We start from the raw sequence: 20,540 nt of genomic DNA on the forward strand, positions 1-20,540 counted from the left end.
TTGCTGGCCGAAATTCAGATCTTGTATAAGTCATTTCAGGTCTCGTTTTTTTCTCTACACTTTTAAAACATTTACATTTTTGGAATGCGGTGATGCTTATCAAAAGTGAAAAAAATAAAAATAATGTACCTAATCTGTAAATGCCTCTGAGTATATTTCCTGTAGTGAAACATTATTTTTTATTTTTTTTTGATCTAATGACCTCCAGAGATTTGCAGTCCCTCAGTGCCACCCAACCGTTCACAACATTAAAGAAAGACCCTGAGGGACCGCATGGGATGTGACAGACTGCTATAGGCCTCGGAGTCCCTGTAGTTTTCCTCTGTTCTCAGTGTAACCCTCCAAATATCTCCTACTCTCCGTTATCTCTCTCGATTTGCCCAGCAGAAATACAGAGCTGTCTGCTTAAAAAGAACCTATTCACATATCTTCACTATTTCACAAGTACCAGAAAGAAGGAATTTATTGCTTTATTCTCCCGTGGCCAACTGTGCATACAAAACGAATGGCTTATAGCACACACATCACCTACATCTAGAGCCATTTATCTGCCTTGCATACAGCTGTCTCCTGCTATTTTCTCATCAATGTAAGATATGGAAATCATCATTAGCTTTTGCAAATGGAAGACAAGGAATTCATTTATGTTAACCTGACTCCCTGTAATTTCAGCTATTTTCTTCTTTATTCATACCTTTTTATGTTCTCCTGTTTCTAATGTTATTCTTGAGCTTTAACATGCATTACAATGCAGCAACAAAAATATGATTTACTGCAGCTTACCAGCCTTAGCCCTTGTACACACGGTCGGACATTCCGACAACAAAATCCAATGGATTTTGTCCGAAACTGGTGTTGCATACACATGGTCGGACAAAGTTGTCGGAAAATCCAATCGTTCGGAACGTGATGACGTTTGTACGTTACGACGGGACTACGTTCAGGCTAGTAGCCAATAGCTTTGGTCTTGTAATTTGATCTGAGATTGCGTGGAACTTTGTCCGATCAGAATTCTCTGCAAACGATCGGACAAAGTGCTATCGGATCATGTTGTCGGAAAATTTTATATCCAGCTCTCAAACTTTGTTGGTCAGACATTCCGATGGAAAAAGTCAGATGGAGCTCACACACGGTCAGATTATCCGACAACGTGGTCCGATCGGACATTTTCTGTCAGAATTTCCGACCGTGTGTACAAGGGCTTAGATGTGGTAGCTGCATTTGTTTTCTTTTCTTTAAAGGAGCAGTATAGGGTGTGTATATATATATATATATATATATATATATATATATATATATATATATATATATATATATATATATATATATATATATATATATATATATATATATATATATATATATATATATATGTGTATATGTATATATATATATGTATATGTATATATATATATATATATATATATATATATATATATATATATATATATAATCTATACTTCCCTCCATGCTTGTGATGCTGCAGCTGTCCCACACCAGCTTTAAGACTGAGAGCTGAGTTCTCTGTCTGCTCTAAGCAGAGCGCCCTGCTACTCCAGTGCTCACTGGAGTGCCAGGGGAGAGCTGTGTGCTGAAAGGTTGAGCCAGCTGCCAATCAGGCATCTGGGTGGATCCTGACGATATTATCGGGATCCTTCCAGAGCCCGGAGCTGCTCTGTGATGCCAGCTGACAGCAGGCTTTAGCCTGCTATCAGCTGACTCTGGGTTACAGGAGTACAAAGTAAGTGTACTCCTGTGACACATAAGGGAAGTGCAGCCAAAAAGCTTTGGCCATACTTTTTTTTTAACCACCTCCTGCTATAGCTGAAAGATGGCTACAGTGTGGGCCTTAAAGTGATTATAAAGGTACATTGTTTTTTTTTTAAAATAACAAACATTTCATACTTACCTCCACTGTGCAGTTCGTTTTGCACAGAGCGGCCCCGAACCTGCTCTTCTGGGGTCCCCCGGGGGCTGTTGCGGCTCCTCTCCACATCTGATAACTCCCTCGGAGAAGCGCTTCCCCAAGGGGCATACCTTGCGGGTGCGCTCCCGAGTCCAGCATTTGGCATCCATAGAGGACAAATGCAGAACTTAGCCCCGCCCCCCCGGCGCTCGCATCATTGGATTTGATTGACAGCAGCAGGAGCCAATGGCTGCGCTGCTATCAATCTATCCAATCAAGAGCTGAGAACCACAAGCAGAGACACAGCGCATCCCCATGGGTCAAGTTCAAGGGGGCCGGTCACTGACAGGTGTTTTTTCACCTTAATGCAACGGGTGCATTAAGGTGAAAAAATCCAAAATGTTTACAACCCCTTTAATTACCGGGAGGGCATCCATGTACTTCCTTCAGTGCATAAGCTAGCTGTGCCCCCGCTGCTGGGCACATGCGGTACACTCTGTGATCAGCGAGTCAATGATACTCGGCTGATCACAGATCGGAGTAAGGGGCTGATCCTGGTCCCTTACCACGTGATCAGCTGTCAGTCAATGACAGCTGATCACGTGATGTAAACAGAAGATCCTAACTGGCTTCTGTCAGAGGGACATTGGTTCCGTACACAGAACGCCACTGCTGCTATGCAGTGGCCACCTGCCAGTGCCCACCAGTGCTGCCTACCGGTGCCCACCAGTGCCACCTATCAATGGCCACCAGTGCCACATATCAGTGCTGCCAATCAGTGCCCATCAGTGCCAACTATCAGTGCTGCCTCTCAGTGCCACCTATCAGTGCCACCTCACCAGTGCCACCTACCAGTGCCCATCAGCCCACATCAATGAAGAAGAAAATGTACCTGTTTGCAAAACTTTTATAAGAAACTATAAAAGTTTTTTTTTTTTTTTTTTTCATTTTAGCAAAAAATAAACCCAACAGTGATTAAATACCACCAAAAGAAAGCTCTATTTGTGTAAAAAATTATAAAAATGTCATATGTTTACAGTGTCGTCATTCAAAGTATGACAGCTCTGAAAGCTGGAAATTGGCCTGGGCATGAAGGCGGTTTAAGTGCCCAGTAAGCAAGTGGTTAAAGCAAATCTGTGCTTAGTCCACAACACTATGTGGAGGGCTTAAAGGATAAGATCACCCTTTAATAACATATTCAGGGTGTAACATGTAAACTGGCATCACAGAGCTGATCTAGGCTCTGGAAGTATCCAAATAATATTGTCAGGATTAATCCACATGCCTGATTGGCAGCTGGGTCAGCACACGGCTCTTCTCAGCCTGGCACTCCAGTGAGCACTGGAGGAGCAGAGTGCTCTGCTGAGAGCAGACAGAGAACTTTGTGATCACGAGTCATGTGATTACTCAGTTCTCGGTCTTAGAGCTGGCCTCGGACAGCTGCAACATCACGAGCAGGGAGGTAACTATGGATGTTTATTTTTTTATACATCGCATACTTCTTCTTGAAGACCATTTTCCTGTGCTATAACTTGTCCACTTCCTGTTGTGTTATCTTTTTTTTTTCAGAGTGGGATCAATGCTCATGTGAGAAACACCTACAACCAATCCGCCCTGGATATAGTAAATCAATTTACTGGAACCCAGGCCAGCAAAGAGATCAAACACATGCTACGAGGTGAGGAATATTTTGGAGATAATATAGCATGGCTCTTCTCGCACTTGTATCATTGCCCCTTCTCAGTTTAATGCTCAGCTGTCCCTGATCCAGACAGTTATCACTGACTAGATTGCACAATCAGTCAAATTGTCCCTGGCCAGCCTGCGCATGTGCTCTGCACCCCTATTTCTTCCTATTGAGCCATTCATTCCTATGAAGGTTCCAAACTGGTAGTTGCTGGACCAGTAGAGCTGAAAATAGGTATTGGTGTAAATCCAAAACAGGGTTGTACCCTTGATGGGGATAAACCCATTATATCAGTATGTGTATGTAGACCTGCTTGAGGTCCTCGGCTGCTCCCTCTCTGGTCAAAATGTGGAGATTGCTCATCAGACGATCAAATCCTAGATAAAAGGTTGGTGCACCTCTCTGGTCAAAGGTTAGGTGCACCTAGTAAAAAAGTTTATATTGCTTGGAGGTTTGTTTGAATTATTAATTGAACAGAAATGTCAGATATAGCCAACATATTTCTCAGGAATGGGCTCCCCTTTCTTCAGGACTTGAACAGCAGTATGTAACGAAATTAGGAAAAACTGCACTTTTATAGCCTGGGGACCCTATTAGGGCCCCTATTGTTAAATCTTTGAAGATGGGGGAGTCTGTGCTCTCACAACACATTGGCCATATGTTCAGTGTTAATGTGAGATGACCGCATGTCCAAGATATGAAGGTTCTGAGTATGCCTCTATACTTGGAAGCTCCATAGTAATGAAGAGTGAATAAGTGTGTAGAATGCAAAGCTACACTTTAAGATGAATTCTATACTTCATTAATATCTAGGGTCTGCTGCTCAGTTCTCTGAAAGATTTTAAGCAAAAAAAAGAAAAGGACCTTGAGGTGCCAAACATAACCCCAAAGACGAGAGTAACCAAGCAACCTCAATAAAAGGCCAAACGTTTATTCACATCATTGTAGATTAAAAGAATGTTCTAAAATCACGATATAGACATATCAATAATCCCTAAAAAAAAAAAGAGTGCCAGTCCTGTTTGACCCTAATGTCGCGTACACACGATCGGACTTTCCACCAACAAAACCATGGATTTTTGTTGGAAGGTTGTTGGCTCCAACTTGTCTTGCATACACACGGTCACACAAACGTTGGCCAACAATTACGAATGTAGAGAGGTACTACTACTTTCAGCTCTTTAGCAGAAGGAGCCCCTTAGCGCCATCCTTTGAGCTCCTTCTGCTAATTTTGTGTTAGTAGAAGTTTGGTGAGTATTGATTTGTGCTTTTCTTTTTGCGTTTTTTATTTTGCGCTATTATTATTTATTATTCTTGATATCACTTGAAAAAAAAAAGCCTTTGAAAATTTGTTTACAATAACTCCATCAGTATCAACAGCAAAGCAGCTTCATTATTATCCCATTAAAGAAGAAGAGAATTGTGCGCTGCATTTGGAGATTTCATAATTTTCCACGCCATGAGTGTTAATTCTCCATTCTGCTTCTGAGCATGCGTGGACTTTTGTGCGACGGACTTGTGTACACACTATCGGACTTTCTGACAACAAAGTTTTGTTGGTGGAAAATTTGAGAACCTGCTAGCAAACATTTGTTGGCGGAAAGTCCGACAGCAAAAGTTCGATGGAGCATACACACGGTCAGACCTTGCGACAACAAGCTCACATCCAACATTTCCCATCGGAAAATCCGACTGTGTGTATGCGGCATAACACTTAAGAGTAGAAAATACAAGTATCAGCCAGGTTGTAACATCATATAGCAAGTAGGCAGAATGCAGGACAATTATCATAGGTCTCAATGGGTTTTCGCCATTAAAGCTGCTTCATCAGGAGGCCAAATCTGACCATAGTATCATGTGTAGGACGCTAAAACCAAGTAGGGAACATCTCAAGCCACTCGAATCAGGATAGACACAATGGGCTGTGGACAGCAATATAGAGCCCGTCTGTAGCAGCCAACTCAATTATATAGTGAACAGGAAACCCTGGTGTTTCATGATATGGGTCTTTAGTTATATATACAAAGGGAAATCAGGAGGTATGCTTGAAAAGGAGTAATAAGGATAGTTTCTGCCAGAACACACATAAAGCAAAGTGTCCACATTCTAACTCCAGAACAAAAGAGCCATGGCTTTCTCACTTTTTTTGGAGTTCGGGTAGGGACACTTTGCTTTATGTGTGGACAGGCAAAGAATATCCTTATTACTCCTTTTTAAACATAATTACAATATGAGTGGAGCGCTTTCTCATGAAAAAAAAAGCCCTTGTATAGTCTTTCATATTCAAAACATAGCAGGTCTCCATGTTGAAAGAACGCACCTCCACTAGTGCACTTGTAAACACAAAGGGTGATTGAAGTAGTCCTCCACCAATAAACTACACTGTGATCAATAGTGCTCAATTACAAATCAACACCAGACCAAATGTTCAGGGAAACCTCCAGGTACCCCAAGATCATGTGGCCTGGAACACTCCACCACAAGCAGCATTCAGGGCATCTCATCCAATTTTGAGCACATGCTGATTTTATCCTCTGTCTTTGTGAGTATTTTGGTACTATTTAGAAATAAAAGTCCTTAATACTGCGCAATTCTTTTATTTCTCAGTGCCCTGAATGCTGCTTCTGGTGGAATGTTCCAGTCCACATGATCTTGGGGTACTTGGAGGTTTCCCTGAACATTTGGTCCACTGGTCCACTACTTTACATTGTAGCAAAGTGTAATTTCTTCAGTGTTGTCACATGAAAAGATAGAATAAAATATTTACACAAATGTGTGGGGTGTACTCACTTTTGTGAGATACTGTATTTGAGAATTGTTTTAACTGAGCGCAGGTGATTTTCATATTTCTTATTGTTCGTTTTAAGCATACTTCCTGATTTCCCTTTGTATATACGAACTAAATACCCATATCTTGGAACATGTGGGTTTACTATTCACTATATAATTGTATTGGCCGCTTCAGAGGGGCTCTATATTGCTGCCCACAGCCCACTGTGTCTTCCGTGATCCGGGCTGACTTGAGACATTCCCTACTTGGTTTTAGCGCCCTACACGCAATACTATTATCAGATTTGCTCTCCTGATGAAGCAGGTAAAACTCGTCAAGACCGATGATCATTGTCCTGTATTCTGCCCACTCACTTTATGATGTTACAACCTGGCTTATATTTGTATTTTCTGAAACTCTTTTAAACTACAGTGATATAAATAAACGTTTGCCATTTTGGCACCTCAAAGTTCTTTTCTTGTTTTCTTTTGCTTAAAATGCTCTAATCGGATGTGGTGCCATTTTGAGCAAACTATGTCCCCCAATGTTATATTATACATTGACCTGAAACTGCAGAGGAGTTCTTCAGCATTACTTGGTCATGTCTAAGAGAATGCAGCCATATGGGGACTGCCATTCAGTATGAGCAAAAGATTTCTCATTTTCTGTCTGGCCTGTAGTTTCCGACAAGAAATAAATTGGAAACCTTGTGTCTGGCATTAGAGGCAGCACAGCAAACCTTGTGTTTTGGCACAATGTAGAATAATGCACATAGTGCCTTATATGTGGTGTCTGGCTCTTCAGCCCCAGAAGATTTGGCTGCTGAATGACTGGGCAATTTTTTGCGATTCGGCACTGTGCCGCTTTAACTGACAATTGCGCCACTGTGCAACGTTGCACCCAAACAAAATTTATGTCCTTTTTTCCCACAAATAGAGCTTTCTTTTGGTGGTATTTGATCGCCTCTGCTGCATTTATTTTTTGTGCTATAAACAAAAAAAGAGTTACAATTTTGAAAAAAACACAATATTTTGTACTTTTTGCTATAATAAAAATCCCCATTTTTTTTTTTTTTTTAAAAGCACAGTTTTTCTCAGTTTAGGCCGATATGAATTCTTCTAGATATTTTTGGTAAAAAAAAAACTCAATGAGCTTATATTGATATCAAAAGTTATAGCGTCTACAAAATAGGGGATAGATTTATAGCTTTGTATTTTTATTTTTTTTACTAGTAATGGCGATCTGCGTTTTTTATCTGGACTGCGACATTATGGTGGACACATCGGACTCTTTTGACACATTTTTGGGACCATTGTCATTTATACAGCTATAAAAATGCACTGATCACTGTAAAAATGCCACTGGCAGGGAAGGGGTTAACATTGGGGGGCGATCAAGGGGTTAATTGTGTTCCCTGTGTGTGTTTTTTAACTATAGGGGGAGGCGACTGACTAGAGGGGATGACAGATTGTGGTTCCTAGCTATTAGGAACTCAAGATCTGTCATTCCTCTCAGAATAGAACAAGGATTTGTGTGTTTATACGTCCCTGTTCTGCCTCTTGTGCCCGGGATCGCTCGTGGCTGGCGGTCATCGCAACCGTCGGCCACGAGCATCGGCACCGCTGCAGTACAGTGAGCGCATGTGCGCGCCTGCTATTACGATCCTGTGAGCCGACTTACAGCTACGGCGATTCGCGAGATCGTGCCGACCTGCTGCAGTATAATGACGGCGGCTGGTCGGCAAGCAGGTTAAGATCTTACCAACTATCCTGGTCTGAAGAAATCATTACTCATAAACTACGTAATTTAATTGGGTGATTTTGGTTTAGTGCTTTCTCTGGTGAGAACTAGGCATCTGGGCCTTACTGCCCCGCAGGCGGAAAGCTCTCAAATCCTCAAATCTTTCTCTACTTTTTCTTCCCCAGAAGCTTCTGCAGCTCTGCAGGTCAGGGCACTGAAGGATTACTGCAATAATTATGATTTGACCAGTCTTAATATCAAAATGGGAGATGTGATCACGGTAAGTCCTTTTCCAAAGAGCAGCTAAATGAATTAAAGCACAAATTGTATTGGGTAAAGGATAAATCTGATAACATTCATATATATTTGTAAAAAAATGACCTGTGAGTTACATAGCAGACATGTGTACTCCAGTGGGTAATATGCAATCTGCTTCTTCTCTTCCCTTTCTTGTGTTACCACACCAATTCCTCTTGCATTTGATTTGCACATAGAATCAAGTGAAAGTTCTTCCTTGATTGCAGTATCCTATGGTGTATATATATCTATTTTTGCTAAAACATTAGGACAGCTTGTAATTTATGAACAAACAGTTATAGCAAAGGAACCGTGGAAATGGTTGTCAATAGAATACTTTCACATGCTTCCAGAGACAACTTACTTTGCAGAGGTACACTTTAACCTTTTTTCCCCTCAATAGTAGGCTCTATGGCTGCTCGTTTTTACATATCCTTGCATTCCAGGAAATCATAAGCCTTAAGCTTAGTACACATGATCAGAATATCGTATTGCTTTTCAAAGCTATGGTACGATAATCTGATCGTTGAGCACTAAAAATTTCTCGTACGATACCAGATCGTACGATGTTATATTATCTTCATCCAAAAACACAATACAAATACACAACATCACTTCCGAATTTTAATTCTATCATACGAGAATGTTCGTACTTTAGTAACACTCGTTTTAGATATGCGACTAGCATGCAAAAAAACGGACAATCATGCGTCCGATAATCTCAACGTGTGTACTAGGCTTTACGTTACCTAACCCTTTCGCTGCCAGGTCCGTACATCATATGGATCTGGTAGTGGGGGAGTTTCACATACAATCCAGTAGCTGCAGTCTCCAGGATTGCGTTTGAACTGACAGGCAGATTCCTGCCCACCAGATGAAAGCATTGTGGCGGCTACGCTGCTGCCTGATTGCTCACACACACCCCCCGGTACCGGTGCACCCCCTCTCGCCATGTTTTCTGGACTCCACTTGCCCGGCTGGGGAGGAAGGAGAAGGAAGAAGAAGAGCAGACATGCGTCCACTCTTCTCCCCTTCTGGCTCTGACCAGGAAAGTGATGTCTATGATGTCACTTCCGGATCAGCCTCTCAGTGTCCCCGGTTAGCTTAGCTGGGAAGGATTGCAATACATTCAGTGGACCCCAGAGGAAACATTCAGTGGACCCCAGAAGTCTGCTTAAAGAGAACCTGTCACATAAAAAACATCACTTTTTGTCCCCTATGAAAAAAAAAATGTTTTATTTTTTACAAAAAAACTGCGTTTAAATCCCAAGCACATAAAATTGCCCCCCCCCCCCAAAATGTTGTGGCCCCCCCACCTCCACATACGCACACGAATGAACGTTAACACATGCGTCAGGGGCGCCTACACGTGAAAACATATCATCGCACGTGGTGTGAGAGTGATAGCAATAATTCTAGCACAAGACCTTCTCCATAACACTAAACTGATACCTATAGAGGGCTTTTTAAGTGCCCCCTATAGAAAATATAGGGTACTGCGCATACAAATTTAAGGTTTGGCATATTGGGACTCTATATACTCGGCACAACCTCATCTTTTATATTTTACCAAAAATTTGGATAATTTAATGCGTTTGAAAATAGTGAGGTCCATAAAGACATGGATGAACAAGTTTGGGGTGGAGGAACTTAACTGGCCCGCAGCACAGAGTCCTGACCTCAACCTGATCCTGCGATGAATTAGAGCAGAGACTGCAAGTGCCTGACCTCACAAATGCGCTTCTGGAAGAACAATTCAAACATTTCCACAGACACAAATTTCTTAACCCTTCTGAACAGCCTTCCCAGAAGAGTTGAAACTGTTATAGCTGCAAAGGGTGGGCTAACTCAATATTGAACCCTACGGACAGAGCGGGTGAGCATCACTTGTGAGATATCTGGAGCTTGTTATATGTACTGGAACATACTGTACTGGAACATACTTCCATCTTCTATCCCAAAAAAAAGTTCAATTTGTGTTTTTTTTTTTTTTTTGTAAAGCACACTTTTGCTGCACAAGTTACTTATGATGGCATTAAGGTCATCTCTAATTCCTGCATGTGTCACCTCTCTTTCTCCCCCTGCTGGCAGGTTTTGGAACAGCATCCTGACGGCCGGTGGAAAGGTTGCATCCATGACAACCGGACGGGCAATGACAGAGTGGGCTACTTTCCATCCAGTCTTGTTGAGGCCATCAGCAAACGAACAGGCAAAGCCTCTCCTTTCTTTGCAGAAATTGTACAATACCATTGTGCTCATACGCGGTCTTTGTGCGTTTAGACACAAAGCTTTATTCTCACTATTTCCTGTATTAATTAGTGGCGCACAGTGCTCAAGTGCTACACAGTCTTTTGGTTTTGCTAGATTTTATCACTATTGTCACATCTCGACTACATCCTGATAACATGCATTTAATTGCTGCTGCAATATGATGTTTTTTTTATGATCAGTTATTCCTGTTATTTCAGATTCTTGTTTTACATTACATCATAGGAACTGTTTCGTGTGTGAGCAAAAGCCTAATATATCCACTAGTGTAATTACATCCTTTCCCAAGGCTTATTTTGGTTATATTAAACATTTTTCCAACACGTCGGCAAGGCTGGATGTGTCCAGATCAAAATATTGCTCTGCAGTTTGGTTGGAATGTTGGAGTAGAACTGGAGAAAATGTGTATTTAAAAAAGAAATCACCCGGAACCATTTTTTCATTGTCAACAGAGAACATATATCCTCAAAACTAAACTCCAAGCAAGCAGTTCAGTTTTTTGGTAGATACTGGAGAGTGAAAAAAAATTTTTTAAATCCATATGGGCTTTACCATGTTCACGTAGTCTTTATCAAAAATAGGAATGACAAGGTAAAAATGCAGGAGCTCCATTAACAGACAGTTGTCACCCCATAACTGGAAAAGTAAAAACAACTTTTTAAATGACACGTTAAGCTTAAAGGTGCATCTCAAAAAATGTGAATATCATCAAAAAGTTAATTTATTTCAGTAATTCAGTTAAGAAAGTGAAACGCGTATATTATATAGATTCATTAAACACAGAATGATATATTTCAAGCATTTCTTTCTTTTAATTTTGATGATTATGGTTTACAGCTAGTGAAAACCCACAAGTTTAGAATATTGCATTAGATCAATAAAAAAAAAAATAGATTTTTAATACAGAAATGTTGGCTTACTGAAAAGTATGTCCATGTGCAGGGAGAAAAAAAAGTGACAGCTACGTAGCAGGATAACTCAAGTGAGTTCAGACTAGGATCCAAACACACCTGAGCTCATCTCTAGTGATGAGATCTCTGCAATGAGTTCCAGGGTCTGCACACCTGCTGTGACCATTATGAAGGACTCAAATTCTTCCTGCTGGATATTTTATTTGTTTTAGATAATGGAGAATTTACAGGAGGAGTTGGGGACATTTGAGGGAGCAGAGCTAGGAATTTTGTCAGAAACCATGAAATCAGACCGAGAAAGAAGTACAGTTAAATCACACTTGTTTAATAATAAAAGTAGAAAGAACAAACATAGTCAAAGTTCAGTAACTGTAACAGAAGTCAGCCAAGCCAGAAATCAGGGATCAATGTAGCGAAACAGCAAGCAGGATCTGGAGCCAGAAGGGATGTGAGCAAAGCAAGTCTTGAACAGGATCGTAGGAGATAGTTTCTGTGATGTTGACCAAGGCAAAGGCAGAGATCCACTGGGCTAAACGGCTTAAGTAGCCAGGACTGACGAGTAGGATATCATCAACAGCTGAGTAACTGTGGAGAGATAGGAGCTGGCAATTGGCCGACAGCTGAGCGGCCAGCTCAGGGAAGGAAGGGCTGAGCTCAGCCCTGACAGAATTATAGTAAAGAGATTTTGCTGCTGGAGCCCACAAAAGTTATAGAAAGACAAAGGATGACTGATTCAATCAGACTTCGTTGTTCTGGCTACTCCAAACTGATAGAAATGGAAGTGTTATTGTTTCCTATTAACGGTGAGTTTGGGTGTTTTCAGACTAGGATCTGAACCCATGTCTAGCACTCCAAGAAGCTGTCCCCTCTATGGGCCAATTATCTGCTGCCTGGGCACTCCACAGTCAATGGGGCGTGTATATGTTCGGCTGCAGGACGGGCTTTCCCCAGCCTTAGATGATTGGCCTGTGCAGGTGACAGCTTTGCCCTTGACAATAAAAGAAGCCCAATAGAGATCTTTGTTGCCATTCACTTAACGTTTCCAAAATACAGCAATTCCAAGCCTAGGAATAGGAAAACCTCATTCATTTATCTTGGTCTGTATTTATGTCATCTTTTCTTTTTTTTTTTTTTATTGTACATTTCTCTTTTTCATCGCCCCCTTTTTTTGTTGATCCTTTATTTGCCTGTGTTTTTCTCTATTTATGATTACCATATTTTTATTGTTTCATTTATTTGCATACATTCTGCTGTGTTTTGTTACCGTCCCATTTTGTTTTATCTCTTGTGTTGCCGTTTTGCCTGTAGGTTCCTGGGGCTCATATCACATGGGGACCCCCAGGCCACAGCTGATGCTGCACAGGGCGACAGTGCCAAATGGTGGCATGCACCACTCCTTCCATTGCTTAATGCCACCTCCACATTCCCATCAGATTCTTTTCAGTTCGTTTGGTTACCAGAGAACCTGCAGCCCCACAGGGGACCGGCTGTGTCCTCCAGGTAGTCACTTCATCTTTTGTTTTTGCAGGTAAAGTGTATATGAAGCCAACACTTTTCTGTTTTTTTTTAGATAGAGTGGGGAAGGCTTTGTTTTTATTGTTGTTTGCGTCTCCGTTAGAGATTCACTTTTTCTATTTTTCCTGATGACCTTTGTTGCCAGGACTGGAAGTGAAGAAAAATCCAAAATTTTGAGTTGTCAACAGAACAGGAATAGAAGGGAAATCTTCTATCGTTATGGACACTTGTTCCAGTGACAACTGTGTAGGAGTGGATTTCCCCTCACTTTGGAGAGATTTCCCGAAGGTGAAATGTCCTAAAAGAGACCCAGATGGCAAAAAACATGGATTTTCACGATTCCCCACGCTATTCAAAACAGAAAATGGCGTTTTGGCTTTAGATGTACTTTAACTTTTCATCTTACTTACATTATTTTTTTATTTTTTTTTACCTTTCTTTGTTTAATTATATATTTTACCATAACCATTACTGTCTGTAAAGGTTATCATTTATACGGGTCATGGTATAGCTAGTAGTAGTTAGTCGCATTCAACTGGCGTTGTTGTGTAATGTTGATGATGTTTTGTAGATAATCAAGTCAATCTTCTGTTCTAATGAGTATCAGAAACATACTCCAACGTTTAGCACCGGCAGCCATGTATATTGAAGGATTAACACATGTGCAGACCCCAGCCACCAAGAATGGGATTATGGAACTCAAACAAGGAGGTTCCACAACTTTCACACCGCACATCCTCTTCTTGGACAATCAAAATCTGCTTTGACACAGTCTATGGTGATTGGATTAAGGTGTCTGTGCTATCTGTCCACTTCAATGTGACTAACTACTGCTAGGCACAACCATTATTTTTGCTTGTCGGCTGGTCTGTCCCATTGGTCTGTGTTGTTGTTGCCTTTTGTAGACTAGCCTGTAGTCAGTCTCCAGCCTGTAGTCAATTGACAACCTGGTCATTTTGCAATTTTTATAGAACTACAAAATATGGATATTTTCCACTAGTATCCTGAACTCCTGCAAATGAATTAGTGGCACTGAGCCATGGGTGATGTTTAATGGATTTGGTAGAAGCTCCAAATGTTTTGGTGAATGATCATTTAGGTGATCAATTCCCAGCATTTTTTAATTTGACTGTCATAGTTACTCCTGATCCACTTAATAAGTGTATGGGCAGCAATAGATGTTATCTCTTCCTGTCGAAGCGTTTATACCATTGTTCTATGTAGGATACTGTTATCCCTGCCTATTGTAAGCAGGTCTAGACATACAGGTTCTCTTGCTGCCAGTAGGCTGGCCTGTAACTTTAGCCTGTATGGTACTGTTGTCCTCTTTGATCTGCATCACTATTACCTCCTGTAGACTGATATATATCATTGGCCTTTATCAGTTACTATTGATTCTTATAGACTGGTATATACCATTGGCCTGTATCAGTTGCTATCTCCTCCTGTATACTGGTATATATCATTGGTCTATATCAGTTGTGTTTGCCTCCTGTAAACTGATATATATCATTAGTTACTATCTGTTACTATTGCTGTAGACTGGTATATATCATTCGTTTGTATCAGTTTCTATTGCCTCCTGTAGACTAATACATATCACTGGTATGTATCTGTTGCCATTGCCTCATGTAGGGTGATTTTATATATATATATATATATATATATATATATATATATATATATATAAAATCATAAGCTCATAAGTTTACATACCCTGGCAGAATTTATGATGTCTTGGCCATTTTTCAAAGAATATGAACGATAACACAAAAACATTTCTGTCACTCATGGTTAGTGTTTGGCTGAAGCCATTTATTATCAACCAACTGTGTCTTTTTAAATCATAATGGCAACAGAAATTACCCAAATGACCCTGATCAAAAGTTTATGTACCTTGGTGATTTTGGCCTGATAACATGCACACAAGTTGACACAAAGGGGTTTGAATGGCTATTAAAGGTAACCATCCTCACCTGTGATCTGTTTGCTTCTAATTAGTGTGTGTGTATAAAAGGTCAATGAGTTTCTGGACTCCTGACAGACCCTTGCATCTTTCATCCAGTGCTGCACTGATATTTCTGATGCCGCGTACACACGAGCGGACTGTATGGCGTACTTAGTCCGTCATACAATCCGACGGACAGTCCGTCATACTTTCGACTGAACGGACTTGACCACACACGGATGCACAAACAGTCAGTCGAAAGCTTGCGCGATGACGTGTACAGCACGTACGACGGGACTAGAAATAGGAAGTCCAATACACAGCAAAGCACCCTTCTGCCGTGTAAATCCTTTCTGGGCATGCGCCATTCTTAGTCCATCGAACTAGCCTACTGACGAGCGGATTGTCCGCTGAAACCAAAGTACGACGGACAGAATTTCGAAAAATCCGAAATACTTAGTACGCCAGACTGCACGCTGAAAAAGTCCGCTGAAGCCCACACACGAGCGGACTGTCCGCTGAAATGTGTTTCGACGGACTAAGTACGCCATACAGTCCGCCTGTGTGTACGCGGCATGACATTTCTGGATTCTGAGTCATGGGGAAAGCAATAGAATTGTCAAAGGATCTGCGGGAAAAGGTAGTTGAACTGTATAAAACAGGAAAGGGATATAAAAATATATCCAAGAAATTGAGAATGCCAATCAGCAGTGTTCAAACTCTAATCAAGAAGTGGAAAACGAGGGGCTCTGTTAAAACCAACTAAAATTTCAGCCACAATTGCCAGGAAAATTGTTTGGTATGCAAAGAAAAACCCACAAATAACTTCAGGTGAAATACAGCACTCTCTGAAAACGTGGTGTGGCTTTTTCAAGATACACAATAAGAAGGCACTTGAAGAAGGATGGGCTGCATGGTCAAGTCGCCAGAAGAAAGCCATTACTACGCAAATGCCACAAAGTATCCCAGATATGCAACAAAAATAAAATAACAATCAAATGCATAAAATACAATAACAAATATATACACCGCAAAATCTGTGAAAATATGCCGTGAAAAAAGTGGATGAAAAAAAGAAATCAACATAAGTAAAGTTCATCTGTAGATAAAGTGTCCATATATGTGAAAAAAAATCATTCAATTTGACCACGTAGAACCGTCACCTCTAATCACCAATTATAAGATGGAGGCTTACCAGATCCCCAGTGACCCCCTCGTTAGGGGAGATCAGAAAAGGCAAATCGGATCACAGATCCCACTAAGGATGTCCAGGTGCCAGAGATGATCCTAATCTCCCAGGTGTCTCCTACTGCTTGGACTTGGATGGTCACTTACGGCAGATTTCCAAAGCGTATCACCAAAAAAACAAAAATGCTCCAAATCGTGTGAAACAATTTCAACAGAGGATTTATTGAAGCTTAATGCTCAAGCAGTTAAAAAAGACTCCACGAGTCACAGACGGAAAACTGGTAAACATATTTAAAAACAGCAGACTGCTAGCAGAAAAAAAACTCCTCAATAAGAGTTTAAAATGCGATCGCACATGCGCAGGGAATGTGGGCGTGGCTACCCGATGATCGTTTCGTCAAAGGTCTGACGTTATCAGTGGTACCTGCTTGTTTTATTTCAAGGCTTACTAAGCGTGGATTTTTCTCTATCTTTTTATCAAAAAATACTGGAGGAACATTTGCATTCATCAGTTAGGAAGCTGTGCATGAGAATTGTCAATAATATATACTAATTGAATACTACATTACCAAAGAAAAGTAAACAATCACTAATACGGTATAATACATTATAGTTTTGTCATCACAACTTTGACGAAACTATACTGTATTATACCGTATTAGTGATTGATCATTTTTCTTTGGTAATGTAGTATTCAATTAGTATATATTATTGACAATTCTCATGCACAGCTTCCTAACTGATGAATGCAAATGTTCCTCCAGTATTTTTTGATAAAAAGATAGAGAAAAATCCACGCTTAGTAAGCCTTGAAATAAAACAAACAGGTACCACTGATGACGTCAGACCTTTGACGAAACGAACGTCGGGTAGCCATACCCACACTCCTTGCGCATGTGCGATCGCATTTTAAACTCTTATTGAGGAGTTTTTTTTCTGCTAGCAGTCTGCTGTTTTTAAACATGTTTACCAGTTTTTCATCTGTGACTCTGCGGAGTCTTTTTTAACTGCTTGAGCATTAAGCTTCAATAAATCCTCTGTTGAAATTGTTTCACACGATTTGGAGCATTTCTGTTTTTTTGGTGATACGCTTTGGAAATCTGCCGTAAGTGACCATCCAAGTCCAAGGAGTAGGAGACACCTGGGAGATTGGGATAATTTCTGGCACCTGGACATCCTTAGTGGGATCTGTGATCCAATTCACCTTTTCTGACCTCCCCTGAACGAGGGGGTCACTGGGTATCTGGTAAGCCTCCATCTTTTATAATTGGTGATTAGAGGTGACGGTTCTATGTGGTCAAATTGAATGAGTTAAACTATCAAGTCACATCATATTTTCTATACACACACATTTTTGTTTGATCGATTTTTTTCACATATATGGACACTTTATCTACAGATGAACTTTACTTATGTTGATTTCTTTTTTCACGGCATATTTTTACAGATTTTGCGGTGTATATATTTGTTATTGTATTTTATGCATTTGATTGTTATTCTATTTTTGATGCATATCTGCACTTTAATTTGAGCAGTCACTTTAACATTTATTATCATTTACAGTATAAGCTCTGCACTTTATTTCTTCCTTTACAGCTTTTGTGCCCAGTATCTGGGTTATGGTGTTCAGCTGCTTGTTTTATTTTAAGGCTTACTAAGCGCGGATTTTTCTCTATCTTTTTATCAAAAAATACTGGAGGAACATTTGCATTCATCAGTTAGGAAGCTGCGCATGGGACGTACTTGGACATTCCCACATGACAATGATCTAAAACACAAGGCCAACTCTACCTGTCATTGGCTACAGCAGAATAAAGTGAAGGTTCTGGAGTGGCCATCTCAGTCTCCTCGACTCCATATCATTGAGCCACTCTGGGGAGATCTCAAATGTTCAGTTCATGCAAGGCAGCCCAAGAATGTACAGGAACTCAAGGCTTTTTGCCAAGAGGAATGGGCAGCTTTACCATCTGGGAATATAAAGAGCCTCATCCACAAATGCCACAAAAGACTTCAAGCTGTCATTGATGTTAAAGGGGACAATATACGGTATTAAGAACTGGGGTGTGTAAACTTTTGATCAGGGTCCTTTGGGTAGTTTCTGTTGCCATTATGATTTAAAAAGAGTAAACACAGTTGATTTGATAATAAATGGCTTCAGCCAAACACTAACCATGAGTGAAAAATGTTTTTATGTTAGCATTCATATTCTCTGAAAAATAGCCAAGAAATCATAAATTCTGCCAGGGTATGTAAACTTATGAGCACAACTGTACCTTTTCTGTATCAGTTTCCATTACCCCCTGTAGGCTGGTGTATATCACTGGTCTGTATCAGTTATTATATCCTCCTGTAGACTCGTATATGTCATCGGTCTGTATCCGTTACTATTTCCTCCTGTAGAGTGGTGTATTTCAATGGTCGGTATCAGCTGTTATTTCTTCCTGTAGACTGGTATATATCATTGGTCTGTATCAGTTGCTATTGTCTCCTGTACACTGGTATATATCATTGATGTGTATCAGTTGCTATTTCTTCCTGTAGACTGGTCTGTACCCCTTGCCTCCACTAGTTACTGTTCTCTTCACTTGCAGGATGGACTGTACCCATATACTGTATTAGTGATTGTTCACTTTTCTTTGGTAATGTAGTATTCAATTAGTATATATTATTGACAATTCTCATTCCTTGTAAAATGGTGTATTCCATTGCCTTTATTAGTGATTTATATATTCAGTTGTTTAAAGGATTGTGCAATTAAATCATATTATATGATTATTCATGATTTTGTTAACAATAGACTAAATTGTGTAATTCTTGTGTATTTTAGCCAGTAGAATGGAATGTTTATTGGCCATTTATTAATGGCATTTTATTTTCTTGCTTTTAGATTTGATTATTACAGTATTTTTTTTTTTCTTAAGGCCTCGTTCATGCCATGCAGTGTCAGATTTCCTGCATGTGTTCTGCAAAGAAAACAATTGTTTTCTATGTGCTCTGTTCACACCACTAAACTGGTGCAGATTCTGTTCTGTGCAGGACTCTGAAACGTATATGCAGTTTTCTTCATTGAAAAAAAACAGACATGACATCAACATTGTGCTGTGAACAGGGCGCATAAAAGACATGCATGAAAACTAAAAAAAATGCATGAAAACTTGCTTAAAAACGAATTGAAACATGAAAACTCATGTAAACTCAGGTCTCTGCAAGTGAAATCTGCGCAGTTTTTCCATCAGTTTTTATGCACGTATGGTGTGAACGACACATTACTCTGTAAAATGTTCTAGAATGTTCATTAATCTACTATGACCAACCCTAAAATGGAAAAAAAAAAACAAGTCATAGCAATGAAGTTTAAAGTGAACCCTTGGTTATGTTATGGACAGCCAAGCATTTATAAGCAATAAATTAGTTTTAGAGGAAGCCCTCATTGACCTCTGTAGCTGCAGCCACTGTGGAGCAATTCATCCTCAAAGATCACAGAAGAAGCACTGAAGTGATTCAAGTCTTTTTCACCCTGTAAACACAAAGCAGAATGTTGTTAAAGCAAGCCAGTTGCCAAACTAAGATTCCTATTAAAAACCTTACCTGTAAGGCAGAAATTATATGCTGCCATGTCACCAAATGAAAAGGAACAGCTGAGTGAAGTTTCCCCTAAAACCAACACTTTTTTGCAGTGCTTAGTGTTCCCTCCAGCCGACCTCCATGTCATTATTGTGTCTAGTATTGATGTGGAGGTCGGCAGCAGGATCCACTGAGTGCTTTATGAATATGTAAATACTTGAATTCCCATGGCTTAATCATCGGTTCTTTGTAAAGCCACTGGACACTGCTAGTGCACAATCATAACATCCTATGGGCAATGGTCATGGACAGGGCACTGCCAAAGCCATTGTGTCTGATGTTCTTGACGACAAGTTTTTAGCTCCTAGTGATTTAATAGGTTTAATGTTGTTTTTTTCGGCTTGTGTTAAAAATATAGACAAGTAAAGAATGTCTTTAATGCTTTGTAGGCTTGTTAAAATCTGAAAATTTATGTTGTGTTTTTTTTTTTTTCACGTGTGTTTGAAGGCTCTCGGGGATCAGACTCTAGTCCATCTCACATGTCTCCAGGAACTACGTCTGCCCCTGCTGAGGAAATTTGGGTATTGAGGAAACCATTTGCAGGTACTATATACATAAGTTGTTCAAAATCAGAAGGTACATACGGTAATTAGTATTGCCTGTTATGTTTCCCAGGAAATGTACCCTTTTCCAAGGGCTGCTAATGATTTGTTATTAACACTGTAACATTTTATTTTTCCAGCCCA

At 40.2% G+C, this 20,540-nt stretch overlaps 1 protein-coding gene across 4 annotated transcripts in view; it reads left to right on the forward strand.

Moving 5' to 3' along the window:
- CASKIN1 (CASK interacting protein 1) overlaps nt 1-20,540 on the forward strand; it is a 363,406-nt gene that overhangs the window by 279,301 nt on the left and 63,565 nt on the right. For 2 of the 4 annotated variants that reach the window (XM_077449355.1, XM_077449357.1), the window contains exons 8-11: nt 3,476-3,584; nt 8,289-8,383; nt 10,492-10,609; nt 20,302-20,397. In XM_077449355.1, coding sequence (XP_077305481.1) covers nt 3,476-3,584; nt 8,289-8,383; nt 10,492-10,609; nt 20,302-20,397 — 418 coding nt within the window. Of the gene's footprint in view, nt 1-3,475; nt 3,585-8,288; nt 8,384-10,491; nt 10,610-10,641; nt 13,080-20,301; nt 20,398-20,540 lie in introns of those variants that run through there. The other 2 variants (XM_077449356.1, XM_077449358.1) reach the window with 2 other exon arrangements.

This window comes from Lithobates pipiens, unplaced genomic scaffold, assembly GCF_037356315.1.
Source record: "Lithobates pipiens isolate NorthernLeopardFrog02 unplaced genomic scaffold, aLitPip1_a1.2 Scaffold_22, whole genome shotgun sequence".
Lineage (NCBI taxonomy): Eukaryota > Metazoa > Chordata > Amphibia > Anura > Ranidae > Lithobates > Lithobates pipiens.